Source organism: Melospiza georgiana, chromosome 1, assembly GCF_028018845.1.
Source record: "Melospiza georgiana isolate bMelGeo1 chromosome 1, bMelGeo1.pri, whole genome shotgun sequence".
Classification (NCBI taxonomy): domain Eukaryota; kingdom Metazoa; phylum Chordata; class Aves; order Passeriformes; family Passerellidae; genus Melospiza; species Melospiza georgiana.
Genome location: NC_080430.1, coordinates 93,945,115 through 93,972,733, shown reverse-complemented (window position 1 = coordinate 93,972,733; position 27,619 = coordinate 93,945,115). Strand labels below are relative to the sequence as shown.

The 27,619-nt window shown below is 39.0% G+C and overlaps 1 protein-coding gene across 2 annotated transcripts; it reads right to left on the bottom strand.

Moving 5' to 3' along the window:
- Window positions 1–1,327: 1,327 nt before the first annotated feature.
- EXOC3 (exocyst complex component 3) lies at window positions 1,328–26,918 on the bottom strand. Of its 2 annotated transcripts, none has more exons than XM_058037675.1 (13): window positions 26,854–26,918; window positions 23,878–24,062; window positions 19,918–20,137; window positions 17,560–18,241; window positions 13,018–13,135; window positions 10,499–10,624; window positions 8,897–8,997; window positions 8,287–8,397; window positions 7,372–7,522; window positions 6,529–6,651; window positions 4,064–4,225; window positions 2,779–2,906; window positions 1,328–2,289 (listed from the first exon to the last, which is right to left on the bottom strand). In XM_058037675.1, exons 2-13 carry the CDS (start codon window positions 24,019–24,021, stop codon window positions 2,118–2,120), a joined length of 2,238 nt encoding a protein of 745 aa, XP_057893658.1. In that variant the 5' UTR covers window positions 24,022–24,062; window positions 26,854–26,918; the 3' UTR covers window positions 1,328–2,117. The 2 variants fall into 2 exon arrangements, with proteins under 2 accessions (XP_057893658.1, XP_057893649.1); XM_058037666.1 differs by having other exon boundaries at window positions 26,798–26,886.
- Between the last annotated feature and the right edge of the window lie 701 nt (window positions 26,919–27,619).

Here is a 27,619-nt window from a genome sequence, read left to right as displayed (position 1 = left end):
GGGAGCCGGCGTGTCCGGAGGGGAAGGAGCCTAAGCTTGACATCCAAGAGTTGCCTCTGCACCATCGCTGAGAGGAAGAAGGGATACAGAGGTAAACGAAGCCCGCTGATCAGATTCCCTTACACAAAGTGAGGATTAAAGCACACAGGGAAAGAATTTCAGGGACAGGACCGAATTAGCGTACAAGCCAAATTAGCATCACCTCGCTAATCTTTAACTGAATTCTTTACTGAGGGCTGAACATAACCCTCTGTGAAAAACGCATGTATTATATGATTGGCTGTTCACAAATACTGAAATGAATGTTATATGTGTTGTGTGTTGTGTTAGAAAGAAATGCCGTATTCATTCTCTTAAGTACTGTGTTAAATATAGTTTTAGGTTATAAAATTTTTTAAAATAAGAACTGTGTTAGTGGGGTTTTTTTAAAGAAAGGAATGAGGCACTCGCACCAGATAGCAGCCACAGGACACCTAAATCTTTCAGGGAAACGAATTTATTGCCTTCTTATCAGAAGCTTCTTCCCACCTTGAAGGCGCTGTTAGGATTACAAGGAAGAAGTTGACAATGACCAGACAAAATCCGTTGTTTGAATGGAATTTATGCATCATGTATGAAGTGTATGAATAAGAAGTGTATGAATATGCTATTGTTCTTAAGGGTTAATCCTTTGTTAACGGGGGTCCTTTTTCAGGCTCGTGATGCCCAGAAAAAGGTACCCGGACATCCGTAACTCTTTGTTTTTATTGTCTCATATTGTCCTAATTCAATTTGTCCAAATTGTTATTGCTCTAATTGTGCTACTATTTTTATAACCATTTTATTACTATTAAACTTTTAAAATTTTAAAAACAAGTGATTGGCGTTTTTCACACCTCTAAAAAACAGTGAAGTTCCCCTCCCTGTACCTACAATTTCCAGGCAATTCTGGACTCCATGGGACCCAAGGAGCTCCCTTAGGCACAGCGATACCAAGATGATGCTCTACCTAACCATCTCTGGGGACACACTGGCCCTGTCACTGCAGGAAGTCACAGTCTCAGATCTGCTGGCCTGTGCACAGCTATTCTGGGGTACAGAGGAGCTGGGCACAGGGCTGGAATGGCACAAGGCCTGTGTGGCCAAAGGTGTTAGGTACACAAACTCCAGAATGTTGAATTAAAACAATGTAGGTACATGTTTTCCTCGTGCTTACCTCTGACAGCTCTGGTCAGTTACTAAGAGATAATGCCTTAAATGTATCCTTCATCAAGGAATTTTAAATCCACAACTATTTACTTGATAATTAGATTAATCTGAAAATACAGTGGAAATAAAACCCAGTAGCTTGTGTTTTCAGAAAACTATTAAATCCAATTTTTATTCACACTTAAAACAACAGGAAAGATTTACATGCTCTGTAAATCTGCAAGGATGCAAAGAATCATAGCTGAACATAGAAATGGTTTAACATTTTATTGAACTGGTGTGCTTTATGTGCTGTTTTTAGTGAATCAGTGAAAAAAATTGTACCTTATGTCTTTATTTATTTATTCAACTTATAATCAAATTGCACTGTAGCAATTTCAATCAGTCCTTTAAGTCAGGAAACTGATTTCATAATTAAGTTTTCTGCAATAAACTATTTTACACCAAAGTAAGTACATACACAAAATATAATGTGAAAGTGGATTGACATTAACACTGAATGCAGTGCCATATAAAGACAGTTCTAAAGGAGTCTGCTTAGGCATTGTAAGTGATGTATGTTAGTATATCCAGCACTAATACAGCTCTGCAGGTTTTGGTATAAATATCTTTATATAGCATTGCAGTGCATTGTGCAAACATATTCCACAAGAAAAATGTGTTTGCTGACAGCAAAACCAGCTGTGACAAACGGGTCAGTAAAAAAAAACAAACCATGCCATTAAAAGCTTTGTTCTTCAAACATGACCTTTAATCCTCCTTTCAGGTATCTTGCATTTCCTCACGTCCAAGTCTTCAGAAAGAAATGTGCCAAGCAAGTATTAATGTATATTGAACTTCACTCAAAACAGCGTTGCCAAATTTGCCCACAAATATTTCAAACCCGTTGATCCCAGAGCAGTAATGACACACAAACACAGAGTTGTCAATTACTTCAGAAGTTTTGGCACAGTGAGAGTAGGAACTGTAATTTCTTTAAAAATTGGCACATAGTTTGGATTGGGTTGGCTTGGACCTTGATCCAAAGTTTCAATGATAGTCTGCTTCATATCTCTGCTGGCATCGCCTCTCACTGTCAGCAAAGCTGCAATGTGGTCATCCCTGCCAAAGGAAATGGGGAAAACTGGCATTAGGAGGCTTTGCACAAGAAAGATTTTGTCAAAACCAGCACTTAATTGGCAGTCCTTTCACTCAGTTTCAGGTACTTTTTTATTCTTATATTTTATATTTTATTTATCAGATCTCTACTCAGAACTGGTTTTTCCTGCTCAATATAAAGCACCGTTTTGGCTGCTTTTAGGACTCTAATAACTATTTTATCCTCCCAACACACAGAGCTGAAGTATTTTTAGCATTCCTCTGCAGTACTTAAGTAGTTGTAACTTCTAGTCCAGCTCACATGCATTGTACATTAGCATTACTTTCCACAAGAAAGTGGTTATAGTCTAAAATATGAAAAATATGAACACATTTACACCTTGTTTTAAATTTCATAATTTGCCCAAACCCCAAGGAAATTATGGTGTTATCTATCTATCTATCTATCTATGTATCTATCTATCTATCTATCCTGAAGGCAAAAAGAATTACCTGATATCTGGGTATTTACTGACTAAAGTTGAAACTTCCAGATAGAGCAGTGAAGGATCAGTCAGCTTGATAACCTCTGCAATGGCTTCAATGATGTCACAGAGTCCTTCAGTGTCCTCTCCAGAGCCCTGCAAAAGTAAACAAAAACCATTAAAAATCTCCCAAAACAATAGCAATACTCCTCAAATCCACAAATAATCCTTTAATTAATATTTTGTCTGACAACACCCTTGAATCTCCCAAAAAGCTAAATTTTCAGACATTAAAAAACCCAAATATTTGTGAATTGTCACCATAATCCTTTTCTCTCTCTGTTCTTCATTCAGAGATCTACTCTGAGACTGTCAGTGAAGAAAGTAGTGTCTTACAATCACTATGTTGTATTTATCCACATGGTGACACATTCTAGTCTTCAGCTTCGGGTAATTATGAGCGTTAACATTAGGAATAACTGACATGAAAGTCAGATCTCTTCTGAAACATTGCTTCAAAACTGGCCCTCTGTTAGATTCCTTCAAGTTATCTGGCCACCAAAGCAGCTTTCAGGAATTGATTGATTGAACTGTATCCATTTAAACTCTGGACTGTTTTAGTATTCTAATTCAAGGTCATCTTGTTTTGCCAATCAGGCGTGGTTTATTTCCTTTATTCCACAACCTCTTCCATCAATTACTCCAGTTTTTCAGGCTTTCTCCTTCTGTGTATTATTTTTGCATTTTGTCATCTCATGGCCCTAGGAGCTTTCTAAGATCCCTGTTCCTTATGCAGTTAAAACTTTTAGGCCTGTCTTGTACATTGATTTTCAAATACCTTTTTTAGCCCGTCCTTTCTATTTCTACTGGTCTTTAAATGGGGTCAACATACTCGTTTTATTGATCCAAATGAACTCACTCATGCTCCTTAGGTAATAAGTAATAGCATCTGTTTGGTGCCTTTCTTCTGGCCAGGAAAAGCAAAGATAGATTTTTATTTTTTTTAAACTGCTTTTTTCTTTCACTTTCTACTATGAATTCAGGGCACCTATCTCTCAGAGGCCATTCAAATATTCAGCTGCAGAGAGCTGTATATACACAAAGCAGTAGAAACTGGTGCTCAGGACTTTTAGCAGCTGGCTTGTGTGTTCAGAATCTCCATCTGTGCCCTCAGCTGGCATCTTTGATATTCCCAAGTCACTCCACACTTTGGAGAGATGGAGATTTAACTCTAGCCATTTCCCCCAAACAATAAACATGTGTGGTTATTGTAAATTACCAGCTTAACAGCGCTACCCAAAGCAAACACTTACAGCTGCAAGCTTCTTAAATAAAAATCTAAACTGTTCTGCTTCTTTGATCATTCTTTCTGCACCCTCTTTTCTCTCTTCTGCATTCTTGAAAGATATACGTTTCAGCATGATGGCTCTGATGTATTCCACAACCACTCGCCGATGGGCCTCCAGAGTCATTGTCTGAAAGAAATGGAAAAGCTGGTGGGTTATGCCAGAGATACCTGCAGATGCAGCCATTATTTTTTAGGCTTTGAACTGTGCATATGCACTTAAACACCAGTATACATCTTTTGCTAATATAGATTGAGTGGTTTTAGATTTTCACAGTGCTAACAGAAATGAAAATCTCTCCTTCTCTAATGATGAGCTGAGGAGCAACAAACCCAAGATAGCTCTAATAACATGTCGGAGTTTTTTGAGGAGCACCAAAGAACAATCACGTTCTCAGATTTTCCTTGACTGATTTGTTGTTCTGCACTTCTCTTTTTATGGGAAATATCTACTGGTACCTGGATGAAGCATCTGGTATTGGTGCAAGAGTAATGCTGAGGTCTGAAAATAAAGAACAAAACTCAAACCCCAAAACCTTCACATGCTTATTTTTCAACAGGAATGTAAGCAGAGTCCTTAAATCCCATAAGTACTCAGGTGTTTTTTCTTCCCCTTAAGCCTGGTGGCAAAGTTACTTATGATTAAGAAAAAGCTGGCATAACAGGTAGTCACAAACTTTTAATCATGTTTTATTAGTAGTATGATCAAACTCTAGTTTTAAGTTGTTATTGAAACATGTTCTTCAGTCAAAATTTGAATAAAATGTTTCAGGAAAGAGAGAAAAAGGGGGGGGGGGGGAAAGAAAAAAGGGAGAAAACAACAGATTGCAAAGTACTGGAAGTCACAGCCCTCATCTAGAACACAGAAAATGCAATTTCAGGTTCTGCTCTCAGGAGTCTGCAGAAATACCAGAGTTGGGTGGTTGCTCAGGGATGGCTTCTTGCGTTGGTGGAATTGATGCCAGTTACACAAAGGAAAATGAACTGCACAAAACAGACTGTGGGGGGCTGAAATGTGTGGCCCATCCTGCTGGAGAGGAACTGAGGAACAGCTCCACTACTGAGAACTGAGAACACTCCACAAGAACCAATAGTGGTATGGTAGAGCATTTAAGTTACACACAAGGAAAACAGCAAAGCAGAATGAATGCCTTAGAACCAGATTTCTTCTGTTACAGAAGTGTGTCCTTCCCTTCTTCTCACTGGGCTACAGTCTTCTTTGTGGTGCTCTGTTCATGTGGCTTTTTAAAAGTGTACTTTCAAAACATTAAAACCTGAAAAAAATCCCATGACGAATCAGGGAAACAGAAGCGTGGTCCAGCCTGTGCTAGAACATATGGCATCTCTTATGGGAGATTTTTTTTGTGCTGGGAGACAGTGGAAAAGTAGGCATGTTGAATGCCAAAGAATCTGCTTGTAAGCTTCTTCCCCACAAGGTGGCAATAAATGCTACACAATGAAACGTGATTGCAGAGATTGGTATTAACACCTCAAAACTCATGCCAAGCACTCGTACCTCACAGTAAAAAACTAAATCTGGAAAAGAAAGCTGTTCCATGGATATAGACTAATTCTGAGACTGACCTAACCTGTTTTGTGCACTTTTTCTGGACTGTAAGTACATATACTTATATAATAAGGCCTCTAGGATCTGCAAATACTAAAGGTTAAAAGGTCATCAGAGAAGCTCTGAGCAGTTTAATTATTACTTTGAGAATTAAGGTAAGAAAGTCTCCAAATCATACATTTATTCTATCTTTTAAGCCCTTCTAAGAGCTTCAAAGATGTCACCTAAATCTTGTCAGCTTCTGCTGGGTTCCTAAGTGTTAGACAATCATCTAACACTGTCTTATTACATGAACCTGCCTTTAATCTTCCATATTATTGTACTTGTTTCCATCAATAGAGAAATTCAGATATCCTTTGACAGATGAGAGGGGAAAAAATCCTATCCTAGCACATTTACTATTGTAAGACCACTTTAAACGTGCACTGTGCATTTGTTAACCCTTATGGCACCAAATTCACTATGCTTCATTGTATATATTAAAACTAGGAATTACTTGATGTGCTTTTATTAAAAAAAGTAATTACATACCAGGAAAACCAGTTTCAGAAGAGCTAATTTTATCTGAGTACAAACTTCTGAGGAGAGGTAGAAAAGTAAAGTAGTAAAAATATCTAGTAACATGCCAAGAAGTTTCCTGGACTAAATACTACAACTTAGATCTCTGACAGTGTTATATACCTGTGAACAAAAAACAGTAGATTCAGATTTCTGCAGTATGATGATGAACATTTTTTCCTTTCCAGTAATTAATCAATTCCAATTTCTGTATTTCAGTTCTGAATTCCATGTGGTGTTCAGAAATTCCAAATCAACATGATCCTCAGAGTACATTTGCACAGTATCACTGAGAATTTTGCACCTACCTTTTTGTAAGGCTTTTTAATTCTTGCAAAGTCATTGAAATAATCCTCTACAGTGACACAGATAGTCCCCACTGCATTAGACCCCATCAGCCACTTCTTCGTCATCAGCTCATTCAGATGGGGCTGGGAAGGTGACAAAGAAGAGATCAGATGAGGTTTTTGACAGTTTCATCAGATCAGTGCAGTTACTAAAAAATGTGAGACAATTTTAAGTTTTGTCAATTTCTAAACTATGCTTCTCCCACATCCTTCCTCATGTGAGCCACTCAAGGTATTTATATTCAAAATTTTATTACAAATCTATTAAGTCCCAGAGCATCTCTCTTCACCATTTCCTGCTGTTTCTCTAATTGCCCTGTTTCCCTCCCCATACTCCCAATTTCTTTCAAGTAGTAATTTTTTCCCTGAGGCATTCTAACAAGAAGCTAGAATTTCTAAGCATGGAAATCTACCAGACAGAAAGGGGCCCACTGTTAGAATCAATTAAACACATTAATTACAGATGAACTGTACCTGCAATAACAACTTAATATCAGCAGCAGTTTCCCAAATAGTCTTATGTTGAGTTGTAAGAATTAAGTACATCTGCTAGAAAATATTAATTATATACAAAGCACTTGCCTTAAGTCATCCCATGAAACCTAATAAAGCAACCTTCCAGTCTCCTACATGCAAACTATACCAGTGAAGAACAATACTAATGTTTATTGACCCTTTGCTAGCCCATATATAAAAAACACATATTTTATATATTCAGCAATAGGCTCCACAACTACTTCATTCTGAATTATATTTTTCTTTGTAAATAATACTTCTGGATTTTTTGAGGAGACAAGTTCTAACCTCTAAATCCATGAAGACTTCATCTAGCAGGCTAGAGCAGCCTTCTTTAGCAATGATGTCTAAAGTTGCATCCATGTTTGCATGACTGATTGACAAGGTGTCCTCCATGTCACTTTTCAAGTATTTTCTTTTCAGACTGATGATGGATTCTCTGGGACAGGGCAAAAAAAAAGGGTTTTCATCACTCACTGATGCAAAATTGCACTACTATTAAATTTTTGGAGTACATACATGGAAAAAGACACAGGACAGTTATTTTTGCAAGGGGAAACAATGCCTGCTACTTGCTTTGGAAGCCTTTATTGATTCTCCAGCACGATTTTGGAGTGGTCAGTGTAGACTACATGTGTGTTGGTAGCAAATTGCTGATGCTGAGTAGACCTGCAAGTGGCAGCACATATAGAAGAACAGGAAGTTGGATTGCTCATCACTGAAACATGAGCCACATTCTGATACACTTTCACAGAAGGTTCTGCCTTTACTTTTCTCTAGTTCAGTCCACCTTGATCACAGGTGGGCTTGAAGGTGAGAAAAGATGGCAGGACCCAGACAAACTAACTGAAATTACCTTTTAAAAATCTGTAAGCTGAAGATAAATGTTACTGTGGCAATGAAATTCTTGGGATAACACGTGGTATTTCACTGGTGAGAGGTAATGGCTTGACTTGCCAAAGGCAAAAGCAATCAAAATACCTGCCTCTCAAAACAGCACTACCTTCAAACTTGTTGCCTTTGTTTAGTCAGCTAAACTACTGATTAGTTTACGATTAAGTTTACTATTAAGTTTATTCAGTTAACTACAACTTAACTGAATTCGCTTTGCATACAGAACAGAAGGTTCTGGGAGGAGGTAGTATTACAGCTGACATATCAACAGCTGTTCTTCTCACAGTACTGCAAGATATGCAGACTTACTTGAAGGTTTGACAGTTGTTGATGACTGCAATCATGTACTGAACATAGCACTGAGGATACTGACGATTTTTAAGATGATCTTCTTTATAGAATTGTGCTTCATCTTTGTACCTGTAACACATAAAAGGAATGGCATTAAACAGACAGAAATCAAGTCTGGAAGAACTCAAATACACCCATAGGACCAAATGTTTCATAAGGGTCTGTCAGGGATTTAGAAGTATTTTATAAAGAGTGTGTTGCTCGTGTGATATTTAGTCCTTCTGTTCTGTGCAGAATCCAGCCAAGGAGGTGTTTTCTTTCTTCCTTTAGAGAAAGAGGTATAAATTTGAGATATAAAAGAAAGCAGAACTGACTCAAAAAATTAAGAGCCGTTTGCAGACAGGAACTGTAAGTGCCATGCACCAGCACAGAAGAACTTCTGCAGTGAAACTGGGGAAGGGAAGAAAGGAAGCAAAGGAAAGAGGATAAAAGCCTGGTTTGCATGAATGCAACAGGAGAAAGACAAAGCAATAAAGAAACATCCAAACAAAAAAACAAGTATTGGAACTGTAGGAACAAAGAGAGACTGAGGTAGGATAAAGCATTTGTATTTTAAACATTATGTTACCTGGTTAGAAATGAATTCATTTGCTGAAGACATAGAATGAGTACCTTTGTTTTCAAATCTTCATTTATCTGAGCAGCCACCTGAAGATTCTGCTCAAACATCTAAGACAAAAATAGTTTAATTAATAGTTAATTATAAAGAGAGGCTTTTATCAGTGGTAAAGCAAAGACAGAACTCCTATCTTGGACTCCTGAAGTCTTTACTAGCAGCAGCTCTACAGATGCTTTTTGTTGGTTTTTTTCCCCAGATAAGCCCAAACCAAAAGCCACTATTTTCACAAGTGTAATTAATATATTACTGGCAACTATTAATGCATGCTGCAGTGTTCTCCTGATGCTGAGAACAGCTGCATTCTTAATTCAGCAAAACAGTACTTAATCTCTTTAGTGCTTTGGCTTTACTGTGTATCAAAGTTCCAGGGTCAGCTCCTGCAGTTCGTAGTGAATAACACTAAAACTCAAATTCCTTTGTTTCTCCCATATATGAAAGCAGTGAGCTCACATTGAACAGTGAAGTAAAGGAGCCTCTAAACTTTAAAAACACAAGCAGGTACATAATCCAGGTGACTTACAGGCAACTATGTTTGACAGGAGGCAAACTAGAAAGAAAGGATACAAAGCCAGGTGGAAACATGAGCTGTTTCTATGCTAAGATGATTTTGAAAATTCCACTACTACATGCACCTAAGCACTGCAGTCCTTCTCAGCATGACACTAGCCAATAATCAGCCACCAGTTCTTTGACATCACACACATTCTGAAAACGATTAGATGAGGTAAACCTTGGCACAAATGCAAATGTGAAGGAATGTAGCAAAAATCCTGGCATAAAGTAGGAAAAAAATACAGTGGGAAACAAATGCAGGAAGAAGAGATAACCTATCTTTCATTGAAGGTACCTAACACAATATTTATGAAGAATAATTAGAAAGTGAGCATAATAAGCTGACATTTTACTGGTTGATAAAGATCACTTTCAAAACTTTCCATTACCAACAATAGGGTTGGTAGTGGAAAGTTTTGATGGTGGTGCAGGTTCGGTTATTTTTAAAGGATTTTTATAAAGCACCTTATCTTTTCTGGTTTCAATTTGGCCAGGCATTCATGTTAACTGAAGTAGTGTTTAAAACAGCAACAGTTTCAACCTTCAGTGGAACTTTTTATTCTATTATTAAGGTGCTTGTATATAATGAATAATTTATAGTAACAAATATATGCCTACCTCAGCACCATATAAACAAACAGCACTGTATTAACAAAAACTGTCCTAATAAGTCTCATGTCATCTGGTGGGCTTATATTACAGCTTCACATCAAGAGACCTAAGTAAAAACAGCTCACTAAATACAAATATCAACTAAACATATGTTTCTAATCTACACAGAAAAAAAGAACTATGTCTTTAAGCACTGAAGTAAAAAATGTAAACAAAAACATTCAAAGAAACAATCCCTTCAACTAACAGCTCTACAGGGAAAAAAACCCACTATACTTCAAAACACACAGAAACAACAGTATTCTAGAAAGTTTGGCTTCCCCTCCATTCCTCCAAATCCATGTACTGCTTCTGTAGATTTTCTAGAATAACCAAGTTGTCTTATACCTGAAAAACAATAGCTGGGAGTGTAGTCTGATAGTACCCATCTTGATCTGCTTCTGGTTCAGTTTCTTTTATCCAGTCTTTTTTATCTGTCTCCAGTGCTTTTCGCAGCCAGCCAATGATGTTAGACTTCATTTAATAAAGCAAACAAGAGAAAGAAAAGATTTAATGTAACACACAACTAAACGCTCTGCTACAATATCTAGAATAGCAGTCATTTCCATAATGAAGAGTGGCATTGTAACTGATAATACTGACCACTCCTGCCATTCCTACAGGACACAGGTAACAAACAAATTCAAATTTGCATTGACTAAGACAAAGGTTAGTACTGGAACACAAGTGATGTAGTTTGAAGTTTCAGCACATTTTGGAAGAGGAGTGCTCCTAACACAAAGGGTAGGTCATTTTGTCAGAATCAACATGTTTACTAATTTTGGAAGAATTTATTAAGGCTCAGGCTTTAACACCTAAAAAACCCTGAATTTTTCCCCAGCTGAAAAAATAAGAGTAATACTTGATGTAGGAAAAATTGCACATATCTGCCTCTACTTCCTTTTACACCTAGGTTTTAGGAAACTGGTGCTCATTACTGCTGGGTACAAAACCCCAGGATTAGATTAAATGGGCTGTGTTTCTTGGAACACAAGTGCTGCAGAACACAGTGACGGATACAATGGCTGGCTCTCCTCCCATCTGCCCAGCACATTGTACAGCACACAGACATTAAGGAAAACTGGGTTTAGGAGACTGAGCCAGTTTTCTGCATGACACATATCACAGACCTATTCACAACAGTAAAGACCAGCATGTTTGCTAAATATATAATTGGCTTCTTTGAATTCTGTCTTGCTTGTTGATGATTTCTGCCTCTTTTCTGCTTTGTTCACATTTGCTTAAACCCTGTAGTAATATAAATGTTCATACCTCTTTCCAACAAGTCACAGGTATATTACTGTGCCCTACCATGCAAAATTACACATCACCAGTAGACACAAACAGAACGGTCATAAGAGTCCATACAGTACCCTCTTCAATTGTGTGAAACAATGCACTACCTTTCTTCCTCATAAGCATGGAATTGCTCTAATGAGATATGACTTGCATGACAATCTTTTAAGCCAGCAGCCCAGGGAACTTTTTTCACCTCAAGATCAGCATTTACAAGGACTTTCTTTCAAGCTAAGGCGATTGGAAAAATAATATGCTAGAAATCTGTTAAAATCTATTAGCATTCAATTTTTCATGAACTAGTTACACTTTTCAGAACTAGTTACATTTTGTTTAAAACCACTTTTAAACAACATCAAAAGAAATAAGGTAGAAGTGAAACAAATAGGCAGTTTCAGTATTTTCTGCCTTAAAAGAAAGATACAGCCAAAAATCAAAACCAGCAAAAAGAAAGCTGCCACTCTGTTAAACAGAGTGGCAACTTTGTTTTATTTATATTCTAGAAATAAAATAAAACAACATTCTATACATACTATTTTTCAGTAGGTAAGGAAGAACAATTCTAAAAAAACAATATAGGTGTATTTTTTCATGCTAACTGAGGACAAAATTAATTCAAAGGCACTTTCTGAGTCAAGGCAAAAGTAGCTTGAGAAAACAAACCTATGTGCTTTTTGCCCCAAAGGTAAGGGCAGAAAAAATAACCTCGCAAAAAAGTCCTAATAAAGCTAATGGGAAGCAGAGCCTCTATTGACAACCTCCCTGAGTCATTACAAGGTTGGTTCATATTATTGTGAAGAGTATAAAGTCCAAGTAGTTGCTGTTGCTGGACACATTTTAGTAGCTGATGCATCCAAAGAAGCACAAAAATTTCCCTCCTCTGCTTGGCAGAGCTCCTAAAGTTAGAAGAAGTAGGAATTCATTGGATAATTTAAGAACAGCAAATCCAAAGTTACAACTACACAAATAACCACTCTTAGAGGCAATTAGTGGATCTGACAATCACATAATGCCTGCTTTGCCACGAAATTCACCAGTTTCTAGTGGCTCTTGAGGTAACAAAGAAGCAGTGCCTTGATATTTAAGATACACTTGAAATGGCATCCACAAAAGGAAATTATGCTCATGCAGTTAACAGGCATGAAAGGAAAAAGGCTGTTAAAAGAATCAAACTGGCAAACATGAACATCCTGATTACCTTAAAAGATCCCATCTGTATCAAATGTTGATGCAGCTACCACAGGGACCAAACAGCCTACAGTGTATTTTTAAGTGCTAACATACCAGCACTATGAATTTAGGCATATGAAGACTGGAATTCCTTCCTTCCTAATAAATTATTATTAATAGTCTGTAGAACATAACTACTACATGAAATGTTATGATTTACATATATAAAAGCATCTGATTATGGCTTTATAAAGAAACTTACACATAGGATATGAGCATTTTCATAAAAGTGATAGTGTTAGATACACATTTGTCACAGTTTTCTCTGATGGAGGAGCAGCAGTGAGGTACTAATGAAGATTAAACTCATCTAAATGTGCCTTTGCACTGTTATTACTCACAGTGAGTGTTGACATATACTTGCTGAGAAGCTGGTCTACCACATTTTGTGAAATCAGAGCATCCAGAGAATTTACATCCACTTCAGGAGACAGTTCTGAATTTCCCATCATCTCTGCACTGAATGAAAAAAGAAAAAAAAAAACCAAAAAATTGCAGATTAATAAAGAAAAATGAGATTAAAAGTTAAAAACTAAAAAATTATACAACTTCTTCTGTATGTTCAGTGTAAAGCACAATTTTTTCAGTACCTACACATTTCAAAGAGTTTTTAATAGCAAGTGCAACAATCAGTGCATTTACAAGAAATGTAAATAAAACTATACGAATGAAAGAACAGACTGTAAAAGCTACAACCCAGGATATAAAAAAAAAGTATTACAGACATTTAAATATACAACTTATCCATGCATTCCTGACTTTTATGTACAAGAAGTAATGATTACTTGAAACTAAATGAAAGCCAACTGCTTCAGCCTGTGGGCTCTTTGTAGGGGACACTTTTATGTATCTTTTAAATTTCAGAGGTGATGAAAGACAATTCATACATTTTGAATTTTAGAACAGTAAAGATCAGTGACAAGTATGAATTACTGTCCTCAGATTCTCAAAAGAGCTTGTTTTGGTACTTCTATCACATCCATGTAAAAATTAAAATATATTAAAAGAATAGCTACCTATGTTTCCTGTCTTGGCAAAGAATATGGCTAATCTAAGAGGAAGAACATCTTTCAAGACAAATCAAAGGTGCACTTCATGGGTACTGTATAAGAGCAATTGCTTGCAAAGAAAAGTTCTTGATTTTATAGGATTTAAAAGAAACTACAGCAAAATATTTTGACACAGATTATACAAAATCAATACTTTACAGTGATATTTTGCATCTATATAAGATCATAAAATGACTGGCTTGTGTAATCCAAAAATCTCCAAAGCTATGCCAAAGCACAACATAGCAAGAACTCCTAATATTTCATGCTCAAACAAATCAATAAGTCAAACCCACACTCTTCAGAGAGTGCTTTATTAACAGCTGATGGAAATATATTCAATCATAATAACATAAATTGCTTCACATTCCATTTATAGTGTGCTTTTCAGAAGCAAACCACAAATTCTGTATTTGTAGAGGCCGCTATAAAAACAAATGGCAACCTAAATTCCTAAGCAAGTGTCCAGTTTGATAGTTCTGCAAATTGAAGTTGTTCTCTGGGTGCATGCAGGGAGTCAGCACAGAGTTGCTTCCACTTCCTGGAAAACATAAATCCCAAAGTACTGCAAAAAACCACTACAGCTATCATCTTAAAATACCAAAATTCTTGTATTTGAAGCCATAAAAGCTACTGTGACTGAACATCCTACACTAATAGCATCTTCTTGGCTTGTAAGAAAAGAGGTTGAAATTATTTTAAGTGGCTCAGTCTATTCAGAAAACTGAATTCCATTCTGTTGCTGTTTACAGAAAGAACACACGTAATAGCAGGACCTGCTGTAGGTTGATTCAGAGGAAAGGTGAGAAGCTGTTTATGGCACTGTGCCATGTTAGAAAACATTGCTAGCCTCATTGTACACCATTATCCCTGTTCAAAAGGCCACAGAGACAAACCTTTTCTCAAAGCACATCCCCTGAAATCCCAAAACAAGGACCAAAAGCTTCTACAATCTTTAGCCCACAACATAAATATTCTTCCTATACATAATTTCTCTTTCCTGTTTGTCACAACCAAGTGCCAAGGGGAAAAGAAGTGACAGACAACCCTCTTCCAAATGGCACAACACTTCTAAGTGTTGGGAAGTTATTTACCTTCAAGAAAAAATTAATACAATTATGTTTGAAATTTCAACTTGATTATAATTTGGAAAGTAGAATTTTAGAAAGCTTCTATTCTGCCACCAGTCCTGCTCTATTGGTGGAAAGAGATACTGGGTCCAGAGACAGCATCCAGCTATATGTACAGTAGTATTCCTTCAGTTCCTTACAGTGAACATTGCTGACACTGTCTGTAGCAATCCTGGTGATATCACAGCAGTTTTGTCAACACTTGATCAGTATCTCATAAAACGATGCTATGAATATGAGCATCAGGATCTTACAAGAATTATAATTTTCCTCAAACAGACTGGAGTCACGGTCCCAACCCAGCACAGATTTAATAACAAGAGTATGTTTCCAGAACTCTCATGGGCTTAAACATGGAAGAGAAACCCACCTAGCACAATAAAACTCCCACTCAAGTATTAAAGGCTATTATTCCACATGCAGCATCACTTTATTTCTGAGCTGTAAATTGAATATATTTCTAAAAACAGCTTTCATGCAGACATGCTCTGATAAAGAAACCCTCATTGATTCTTTTGTAACTCCTATGTTGTAAATACTGAAAAAAATTCCATACAGGAATTCATCACATAAACCCTCAATGCTTTTTTTCAGTCAGTACTCTCTCATTTGGTTTTGAAGTGCAGCTTCAGTATGCAAATACAATACAAATTTATATTTTCCCTCTATTATTCAGAGTTCTCATGATACCATTCTCCTTCCTAGTTTATTATAAGCATACCCCTATGGAGAATCATTTATTGTATTGTTATAAGATGTCCAGGAACTGTGATCTGATAAGCTCTACAAATATCCCTGCTGAGAACTTAACTTGTTCACTCAGAAACCAGAGCTGATTTCTTCTCCCACTGTGCACTCCCAATACCCAGTGGCTAATTCTCAAATTCTCACAGGATCACAGAAAATGCTTTGGGTTGGACCTTAAAGACCATCTAGTTCCAACCTGCCTGCCAAGAGCTGCATGCCACCCCTAGACCAGGTGGCCTTAACACTTCCAGGGATGGGGCATCCACAACTTCTCTGGGAAATTACTTTTCCAGTAATTATCATCCTATTTATAACCTTTTATTCTAACAGGGAGGAATATAATTCCTGTACTGCCCTCTTGGGCTTTTTTTCAGAGAAGAGAGAAAGTCAAAGCCTTAATTTTTTCCTTCAAGGTACTTCCTCTAATTTCCATCCCACTGTTATGCAGATATTCAGGGAGAAGAGCATTCTCAGATATCCTGTCGGGTGTCTACTCCTCTCACTGTTTCCCTTTCTTCACAAGGCTCAGCCACCAGGTGCTATGAGCCACATGACTTGCTTAGCAAGGTTTGTTTGCTTTGTAAATAGAAGTAACACTGGCTTTGCTCCCTCCCTTTGCCCTTCCACTGCTGGAACACACAGATTTAGAGCTTTAGTTCTGAATTGTCTAACTCAGTAACAATCTACTCTGCTTTCTGAGGGAAGGTGGAAGGGCAAATTTAGGACCAAGAATTGCCTTACTGGAACATAAGCCCCAGGACACAAATAAAGAGCCTGAGAGCAGGATTTCTGCCAAGGCTCTGCATGAGAAGGACTCACATCTCTGATTTTCATTACTGTAGAGTTATTCCTCTGGCCTTCAAAAGAAGAAAAGGCCAATTAACTCAGCTGCTTATTAGTGGCTGCATCCCTCTTACACCCTGCATGGGTATCTAAGTATGCACAAGTGGGTGCTCCTGATTCTTCCTTGCAGGGAGGAAAAACCAGGAGGACTCTGCAGTGTAGAGTAAAGCACAGAGTACTGAACACAAACCTGAAAGCTGATTATGAGAACTCCCCAGAACAGCATTATCTCCTGCCTATGTGCTTTATGGCACTACGCTCTAAACCCACCGAGTGTTTCCATTTGTTGCATTAGTGGTATTGAACAATTGAAGACATCAAAAGTACACACAGCACAGAGCCTGGGTCAGTGCCAGCTATTCAGAACAGGATTACAGTCATGAGCCACAGAAAGGCTAGCAGCACTTTTTCCCAAACAAATCAGTTGCTCTGGTAACTACATGCCAGCAAAAACTAAAGAGTTGCCATTTGAGCTGTTTCTACCTGGAAAATGAAAAAAAAAAAAACCAACAAACCCTCCAGAATGCTTAAGTTATCCCAACAAATCAGACAAGTCAAATAAAATAAGCATAAGACTGTCATAGAAAACAACTTGTAAGCAGAAATTATTCAAAATAAAAAAATCATCACACAGTTTTGAGAGAAAACCTAAAGGAAGTTACCACATTCTTTCCATTTAACAGTAATGAGGCAACTGAAGCAGTCCCACCCCCTGTAGAAGAGAACAATAGAAAGTTAATAATCATACAGATCTTCCGGGGCTGTGGCCACAACAAACATTTTGTTTCACACATGAGCTCTCAGTCTCCTGTTCCTCCCAACATTTCACCAGACTGGTACAGAAATACAAGGTGATGGCAGCTTCCTGCAGGCTTTAACTGCATTAAAATTTTAAGCTACTCAAAACTATAAAACACAATCTAGTTTTAACGAGCGATTTCCAGGAAGTAAAGTGTGTAATGAATAGTAAGGAACTTGATAGTTTGATATTATCCTTTTTCTGTTTTATCTTATTGGATGTTAATAGATAAGCAAATACCAGCACAAATTGTGTTTTGCATGTCTCCTCTTTGCATTCCTCCTATTGCTAACAGAAAGGATAAGGGGGCCTTACCTGGTGTATGTATTCAAAACCCAGCTTAGGAGGCTAACGATCTCATTTGCTTCCAGATCCTCTGCAGCAAGTTCCTGCATTCGGGTGGCCAGAGCTTGATGGTACATGTTTAGCAACCTGTTGAAAATGTCATAATGTGGAGGAAAGCATTGATCCAGCAGGGTCTTGGCCACGAGCAGGTCATCAAGGACGTATTTACGGATGATTTCGAGATGCCGCACAAGCCACATTTTGTCAGATTCTCTGGTGTCTGCCTGAGTGCCTTCAATCCGTGTGCTCACAGTTCTCTCCAAAATATTGAACATCTTTTCTTTCCACTTCTTTGGTCTGCCAGGAGGTATGAATCCAGTCTGTTTTTTCCTGTCTAACATGCGCCTGTCAATTTTCTCCTCCCTCTCAATTATCCTCACAACAGAGACAAGCAAGGTTGGATCTCGACGCACTGTAACAAGAGATCTTTGAACCACCATCCAAAGCTGCTTGGCCAATTCCTCAGACAGTTTCTGCATATCCCCAAAGTATGTGTGGATGAGGTTCATGTCGTGTGTGTTTTTGCTGTCCATGCGGTACTGCTCATACATCAGGTCATCCCGAGAACACTCCAAATCCATCAGTTTCCGGTGAGCCTGCAGGAGTTCCCCTCGCTCAATCAGGTCGTGGGTCTCCCTGACTATCTCTGGAACTGAAAGACAAAGAAAAATCACATACAGTACAACACTGCTAGCAAAATACAAACAATTAATAAAAGACAATAAAAGGACTAGGAAAAAAGCTGGAGAATGGCTGTGGTAATTACTTTTAGATATTTTGAAGGAAATAATTTTGAAATACTCAAAAATTGTTAGTAAATGTTACATGTCCATTTTTGATCAGTGTCTAAACAAAGATCACAGCGCCAACAGAGTTTTCTCTTTCTCTCTTGATGCCAAAAAATAAATAAATGAATCCTGGAAAGTCTATGAAACAAACTGCAGTGCTGGCCTTCTTATGCATTACATAAAAGTCACTCACTTTGTTGAGTCTGAGGCTGCATAAACCAAACAAATGCCAAGTTTTACCTCCTTCGTGGACAGTTTTTGCCTGCTTAAGGCACAAATAAAAGCTAGGGATAATTACCTATGCTGCTAAAATATTTAGAAGATCTTTTGTCTTTATTATTTTTCAGTGTTTGAGGAACCCTACAGAAGAAGATTAGGATCCTGTGGGGGAATAACTGAAAAATCTCATCAGAAAAATTTGTCACTGCAAAAAAGGCAGCAAGTGATAAAACTGGCAGCTCACAAAAAGTTCTAATGATTGTGCGTAAATGTCTTTTCAATCATGATAAAAGCCACTTTGTTTATAAAACATTTGATCATCTCTGAGCAGAACAACTATACTGTTTAACAGCTCCAGGAGGAGATGCTTCATACTAAAAACCTCTCAGAAAGCCTCAAAAGGTTTATTGTCTCAGATGCATTCATCTGTGTAAAACAACACCAACAAAACAGCTCCACATTGGAACATGCATAATTCTGCTGTTCCTTGTTTTTAATTGCTAGACATGTAAACACTTTTCTTTAAGTTGCACATTGTATCTGATACTGTAGAGGTTACGTACATACAGTAAATTAATCAACCTGGTATGACTGGGAAGCAATTTTGCTTTATAGGTACACTTTGTGTATTAGTATCAGAAGATATAAGGAGAGAAAATTCTGCTTAAATAAAATTAAATTAGTCTGATAGGTTTAGTCCCTCTTACAGAGATAAGATACTTAAAATTATTTATAAGTAGAGAAGTCCTGGCAAGGAATTCACCATAACTCAAGGTGGAATGCAGTGTACATTCCATCACAGCCACACAAAGTGACACAGGTAATCACATTTTCTTTCTTTACAGTGTCCATTTTATTACATTAATCTTATTTCATTTTGCAAACCCTCACAGATGTACAGTGGTACAAAATCTTTTTCCCTCCTAAAATAATTTCATACTATTTGTACCCAACAGGCTCACTGTAGGTATCCAGCCCAGGTGGCAACACACCAGAACATTACAAATATTCTTTCTGTATTTGTTGCTTCCATATTTCAGTCTTTTATACTAAACATATTATCCCAGCTACTGATTGCTTGCAAGAAATTTCTTTGTGAGTTGTGTGTGATGGCCAGACTAGAAGTTCCTACAACACATTAATCTTCATCTATATGAAATGTTTACCAGCTACTTCCCTGTATGTGCTGTGTAAGTCATTCTTCCTTAACTCTTTATTTCCAGTGAAGTTTAAAGCTCTCAACATTACTTGACAACCTTACAGCTGTTAGCACCATATTGGTTTCAGTATGTGATGGATTATATAAAGAACAGTAAATTACCTGAAAATATATTCTTGAGATTTTCTACAGCAGCTGCCAATTGGCTGTGTTGCACTACAGCATCCTTAACATCCTTGAGGTTTTCTATAGTGTTGATGCTCTGTCTCCAGTCCTTATTGACATCTATCAAAGACTGCTGAATGTCCTTCACATCATTCAGTGCATTGTGCAGTTGGCTTAAACCTGTTCGTACTCCATCTAACTGTGACTGTATTGCTGCCTTAAATATAAAAAGACAAAGAGAGCCCATATTATTCTTCATAAGTTTCATATTTTCAACATTTCTCAAGATTTAATTTTCATTTCGGTATCTAACATTTGCAGCAGAAAAAAAAGAAAACAAATATTATTATTGACTAGAAGCATGCAAAATGTTGTGTGTGCCCACATACTATATTTTTGAAGTTCTGAAGCTGGATCCAGTTTTGAAGGACCTAGATACAATTAGTCCACCCACAAACTAACACAGGAGCTTAGGGAGATGGACTGTAAACTTTGTAATCTATATTAAACCAGGATCAAAGGAATGAGACTTCTCTGCATTTCCTTCATAAATTGATTTCAAAGGGGAATATCAAAGAAAGTTGATGTTTCATCAAAATGTTTGGTATGTACGGATTCTCAAAAGCATTTTACTAATGCAATTACAAATTCTCACTCGTAACAGAAAATGTTCTAAAAAAGCCCAAATTTAATTCTGAAATGTTCTTAAAAAAACTCCAAAAGCTCCTGGAGGCAAAAGAAACCCCTAAAGCAATTCAGTCAAAACAAACCACAAAATCCCAAACTGAATATAATTTTCATGCTGTGAAACATCAATGACCAGACCAACAACACAACTACTAGATTACTCTGGCATAAAGGCAGGTGATGGATATGGATGTCTTGTGACACTTGAAATAATGACTCTTCAAAGAGGCTGTTGGGCCTGAATATCATTCAGGTGTCCAGACACTGTACAGAAAATGCATTATAGCACATATCTGAGTGAAAGAAATCAGATCACATCCACAGCACATTTTTTAGATACATAGTTTTAAAAAGATGTGATGAAGGTGAAATCAGAGGAGTGGAAAATGCAACTAGAAATAACAGGCTTCAAAAAGACAAGCAAGCTATCAGTGAAAACTCAGCTGCATAACTTGGGAGCTTGAGGCAATCAGTAAAGAAAATGAGGCATTAATCGTTTTCCTAAGCTCAAAACACATTTTTTGCCAGACTTTTAAGGCCCAAAAGCTTGGATAGTTTTGGAACTTGTCGTCGGACACTAGAAGCCAAAAAGGAAATCCTGGTAACTGCAAACAACATTTACTGTGTTTTAAATGTACTGGGAAAGTGCAAGAAAAATGCAGTGGTTTTTAAACTAAGATTATTTATGTACTTTCAAATTATGACATGCTGATTTTATTGATGAAAATGTATTTCCCTGGCAGACTCAGCACAATTAAGCAGTAGTAAGGCATTTTTATACTGTTTCTATCTATAGAACTGCTGCATTAACACATTTTTCCTCTACAGGAACTGAGATAATTAGAATACTCAAATACAATCTTCTGCAGCTGACCATAAAGTATTTTAAAAATCACATGATTATTAAATGTTCAATATTTTTGCTTTGATAACTTTTTCTGAGGCAGATCTTCCAAGTATTACATATTCAAAGTTTTGCCTATTTATCTTTTGCAGAAACTTGATAAGGTTGAACTGAAACAGTCAGGGATCTCAGTCTCTGACCCAAATGGACATGGAAAATTCTAAAACAGACATCCATTCATGCTCAGTTTGTCTTCAAATAGTCAGCTGGGGCCAGGGGATGGGGCAGAGAACAAAGCATGTCCCAGCCTAGACTCTGCTTCCTAGAATGCATATTCATCTTTGATTGGACTGACCATCACTGTATTAAAGAAACAAAAAGAAAACTAAGCCATCCTGGGAAAAGGGCTCAAAACTTCTCTTTTCATGCTTCTTACAACATGAATCCTGGCTTCCTGGTCTCCCTATGGCTCAAATCCACAACTGCACAGCAGCTAAGAATCAAAAGGGAGAGCAGTCACGTATGTTTGTATTCTGGAACATCCACAACCTAGAAACTTCCCTAGGATATGTGTATTTAATCAGAGTTTCTTCACAGAGAAATTCTTCCATAGATTGAGTAAAAGCACAAACAAAAATGGCTGCCAACAATTATAATTTTACAGGGTCTGAAAGAGATTTCAAGCAGCTCTTCAACATTCTGGACTACAAAACCAAAAGCACCAGTCTACAATGCTACCTGGTGCTCTTCCACATATTCTTTCAGAGTTCTGCTACCAAACCCCAAAAATACTGCTTCACTGAGTGCCATCAGTCTCATACACAAAACTGATGAGTTTGATATGTTTTAAAGAAGATCTTCCTCTAAGAATTTATGTTACATGGGAAGAAATGCAGTGAGGGATATAAGAAATGGACATAACTAAATACACAGGAGAAGATTTGGAGAGGATGTTTAGATTCACCTGAAGAAAATGATGACAAACATGGCAGCAAGAAGGAAGAAGCACCTGATTCACTCAGATGAAGCAGTGATCAATTCAGTCTGAGAAGTCAGCAACTCCTCTGATGTTGATCCTAATGTTTGTCTCCCCATCTTCCACACCACACACAGACACAGTTTAAATCCACAGCAAGAGTATTTCCTACATCCTCTCTGTGCTCCCTTCCATTAGAGTAATTCTCATGGGAAAATCAGCACTGCTGTCCATTGCATCACTAACCAGCACCTTTATCAGGAATGAATCCTGAGAGGATTAAGGGGCATTGAACTTATTTTTGGAACAGGTATTTCCAACCACCTAAGGATGACTGAATTAACTTAAGGCAAACAACAGGGAAAATAGCTATAAAGTGGATTTAGGCATTCACAAGACTTACAAAGTTTAGCCACGACTGTCCATAGAAGCAGCCAGGCAAATGACTGTGCTCATATATTATAAATAGATCACAGTAACTAAACAGCTGATCTATTATTAATAGACTCTATATGCTTCCTGACTTAAATCTGAAAAGCCCAGTCCAAGTCATCAGAAAAATTTCTGTTTCTATGCTACAAAAATCAACACATAATTTGCTATATATAAATAGCATGTTATATATAAATACCAAAATTTTTCGCTGTGCAAGAAAACTGGTTTTCTTTTACTTTATACAGACTCCCACAAAGGAATAGCCGTTAAATAGCCATAAGATAAACTAAGTGGAATATAAGATTAGATACAGTGTATACCAGACACTTCAACCTGAGAAAATGTTTCCCAAAACACTTTTCTAAGACTACTCCACTTGCTGAATACAGTGGTCTAAAATGACTATTGGCAAATACCAGCGAAGGAAGAAAACACAAAACTCAGCAAGATATAGACAATAAACACAGGATAACCATACTCCTACATCAAGCTAATGTGTGTGAATGTGCAACCACTCACAAGTACACATGCAAGGAGGAGCAAAATCATGGGGTCACTTCCACAAGAGACAAAAATGTGATGTATTTTAGCTATCTTCCCTAAACCCATGTAAAAGTCAGAGGGGCAACTGACTGATCCTTTTTCATGTGCAATCATCAATTTTTTGTTACAAGCTGAGTATTCAGTCACTAAGACAAAGGCTTGCTGGCTGAGAAGCTACATACACAGCAGGGTAGCTGTCCATGAATAAACTGCAGAAGGTACAGGACCTAAGAGTACTTGAAATGCTTGAATAAAACATTAGTAAGATGTATAATGTTAGCCTGCATTACTTTCAGGACACAGATTTTCCAGTTTGGACACAAAGTAAAAACTGAAGTCCCTGGTTTAAAAATATCCATCTGGCTGAAACGCAGATTAAAAATAAATAAAAACAACCAAAAAAACAGAAGGGAAAAAAAAGAAAGTACACTTATGATACACCAGAGACACTCAGGTTTATCCAGCTTTGTACCTTGAGTCGAGCTTCTACTGAAGCCTTCTTGCGAGCTTCCCTCCTGCGATACTGTTCCACTTTATCCAGCTGATCAGGACGCTGGAGCATTCCCGCTACTCTCTGAACAGCTGTTGCAACTGCTTCCCTATCCGTTTCCTCCATGGCTGATTGGGACCTCAGAGTGCCTTCATTACTTAACAGGACTGAAAAGAAATAAAACAGTTTTTAAAAGCCCACCTTTTTTCGTTTGATGGCTATGTGAGACTTCAAAGTCAACAACTGGAGAATTAACTTCAGCAATAAAAGCAGCAAAACTTGACAGAAGCATCATTAAACCACATTCTAAAGAAGATACTGGAATTCTACAAGAACTGCATTTAAAGGCACTTAACTCAGTCTCATTAGTTCCCCTGCAATGTTTTTCATTGTTGTTTTGCATTTACCTTGCTCTAAGTTTGAATTAAAAAAAAAAACAAAACAAAACAAAATACCTCCATAAAAGCCCACCACCACAAGGCAACCAATTCTTCATTAAAAGAAGAAATTCTAATTAATCCAAGGGTAGGTTGGCCTATTAAAAGGGTATTAAGACAAGCATAATGGAATCTTGTAGAAAGTCCAAGCAAGAGTCCTAACTCATCCTGAACTACAATTGGGTGGACTCAAGAGAACCACAGCCCTCCTGCAGCAAAAGGTCAATTTTGCTACCAAAACTGGGGGGAAATATAGGCAGTGGAAGCTCCAAACACAGAGACTTAACTGTAGAGCACCTCCATTTAGGCTTCTGATGGATAATTTTTTTATTTCCTACTCTTGTTTTCAGTTCTTCTCACAGTATCAGTCCAGTCCATCAGGGTGTAGGGAAAAATTACTCAAGTATTTCACCTCAGTCTCCAGCAGAACTTCCAGTGAAGCCAAGACATGCAGGCAAACAAGAGTTAACATCTGCCATCAAGGCAGACCTGTTCTCTCAAACTTCATTAGCTACTAATAGAAAATAGGGAGGATCCCATCACCAAAAATGCAATACCATGGTGGCCACAGACCTCTGAGGAATCTATCTGGAGCTCCTCGTTGCTTCCAAATTACTTCCAACATTTAATGTCTTTAGCCTTGCAACCAAACAGAACATTTTAGGTTCTGCTGCCACAGCTAGAAATTATACTCTCTCATACCCATATTATTCCTTGAAATTAGGTATCTATTTTCAGAGCACTCTGCACTCATAAATCCACCACATCACTTAATCTCAGTAGTATAGTGATCTAAAGAACTGTGCAGAGTGCACTGCAAAAAGAAAGTGCTCTTTCTTTTTGCTGAAAAAGCAAAAGCAAGAAAACTCATGGGGCAAGTGAAATTGATAAATGGAGGGAAATATTGGGGGCACCCAAAAAACCCTAAGAAAAAAACTGAAGCAAAGAAAATTGCTCACCACTCTCCACAGGCAAACTAACACTCCAGCCAGTCTCTGAATAATCACTACCCTGGAAACAAAACCCCCATTTTTATTGCTAAGCATGATATACACTAGGGAATTTACCTTTGGCCCGTTTGGGTCAGATGTCCCCACTGTGCCCTCTGAATCTCTGCCCACCCCCACCCTGCTTGAGGGGAGTGGAGGGCAGCTTAGGCAAAAGAGAAAGTTTTCACACTGTACAAGCCCCCTTCAGCCACAGCCAAACACTGCTATGGTGTGAGCAGCACTCTTTTGGCCACAAACCCAAAACACAGACTGTTATAAAGAAACTTAACTACATCCCAGCCAGACTCTGCAGAGCATTAGCAAAATTCCTAATTTTATAATTTATCATGGCTAAAGAACACTCAAGGTTTGCCTGTGAGCTCTGTAAGAGCCTATGTCTCAAGTTCTGTATCTCTAGTAGCTTCAAGAATTACATGCATAAGTATGAACTTATTCCAGAGTTATGTCTACAGTGTACACTCCTGTCCTTCTTTACCACTGGCCTGGTTAACCCAAACCATGTTTGATTTCTTATTCTTCATCTAAATATGCAAGATCTACTTCCATCACTTGTGCTTTGGAATGAATACTCCAGTTTCATTTGGCTCAATCCACCTCCAAGCTATATCTAAAATTAAAAGAAAATGATACTTTTAAATATGAATTTACTACAGAAATGGTATTCTGCAGCAGGGAGCTTTATCCTGAATTACTGCCCTTATTAAAACTCTGAATACGTCCCGCAGAGTTACAACATCTTTAGCTCACACAGCCACTACCCAGGCACATGAAGGAGACCTCGTCAGCAGAATCAGAAGCCAGCACACTGTAACTAACACGTCGAGGCAGACAGCCTCTTGTAGAAGCACCCAAAAGGAACACCAAACTTTAGGAAGCCAAGTCAATCTCATACAGAAGCTGTCAGTCAAAACTACATACATCCTCAGCGCAAAACAGAGGCAGAAGTGAACAAAACTGCGTCCCGAGCCGACCGGGGAAGGTTCCAGCCGCAATCGCACCCTCATCCCGGGGACTCGTGCTGCAGAGGCGAGCCAGGGGGGCGGCAGGCTCCCAGGGGAGGCCGCTGTCCCTCAGCAGAGGAGGCTCCTGCCCCTGCAGGGTAACGCGGCGAGCCTCCGAACAGAGCTGGGCGAGCAGCGGCGGCGGCAGCCCCGGACCCGCCCGGCTCCTCCCTGGCAGCAGCGCCTCAGCTCGAATCGTTCGCACCGACGCAGGTGCCCGTCCGTGCCGGGCAAAGGCCGGAGACCCACCCGCGGGCACGCCCGAGCACCTTCGCCCTCCGCCGCGGCCCCGGGACAGGACGAACCCTCAGCACCCCCTTCGGCCCCGCCACCCCGAGGGGCTCCCCGGATCGCCCCGGCCCATCCCGCCCCCCACCCCCTCGGCTTCCCACTACCAGACCGGGGTCCCTACAACCCGCGACAGCCCGGCAGGGGCCGGCGCGGCGGCGCTCACCGGCCGGCAGCGGCGGGGACCGGGCGGGCAGGGCGGGACGCGCGGCCGGCACTCACCGGGGCCGGGGCCGCCCCTGCTCGGGAAGGCGCTGACAGCCCCCGGTGCGCCGGCGCACGCCCGGTCGCGCATGCGCACCGCTCTGCCGTTGGTGACACCGCCTCCTCACCCTCCTCTTCCTTTTCTTTACTTTTTTTTTTTTTTTTTTTTTTTTTTTTTTTTTTTTTAACAGTATTTCTGTTAAGGGGCGCACTATGTGCTGCTGGGGGGGGGTCTCGTTAAAAGTCGCCGAAATAGTTTTGAAAAAAAAAAAAGCCAATAAAAAACCCTCCACGACTCTTGTGAGGTGTCAAAGCTTTGGGTTGGAGTGGCCGCCTACTGCAGTGGGTGTCGTCTGGGAAAATAAAGCACACGGAGCGATTTCTTCACGGGATGAGTTGTTGAGTGTTGGAATGGGCTGCCAAAGGAAGGTGAAGGAGTCACCGTCCCTGGAGGTGTTCAGGACATGACTGGATGTGGCTCCGTGCCAATGGTCTGCTTGACACGGCGGTGTTGGGTCAGGCTGGGTGGACTCCATGACCTCAGAGGTCTTTTCCAACCTAACAGATTCTGTAATGAAAAAGGATAAGCTGGCTAAGCTGCACTTCACGCGGTGCCTTCAGATACGTGTGGAAGCTGCCTATCCCGGCGGAGGAGAAGGGGAGCTCCTCACTCGGCCCGCGGTGACGGCTTCTCCTCACGCCTTGCCCAGCCCCAGGGCGCTGCCGTGCCAGCCAGGGATGTGCCGGGAGCTGTGGCCGCGCGATGCAGATCTCCCCACGGCCT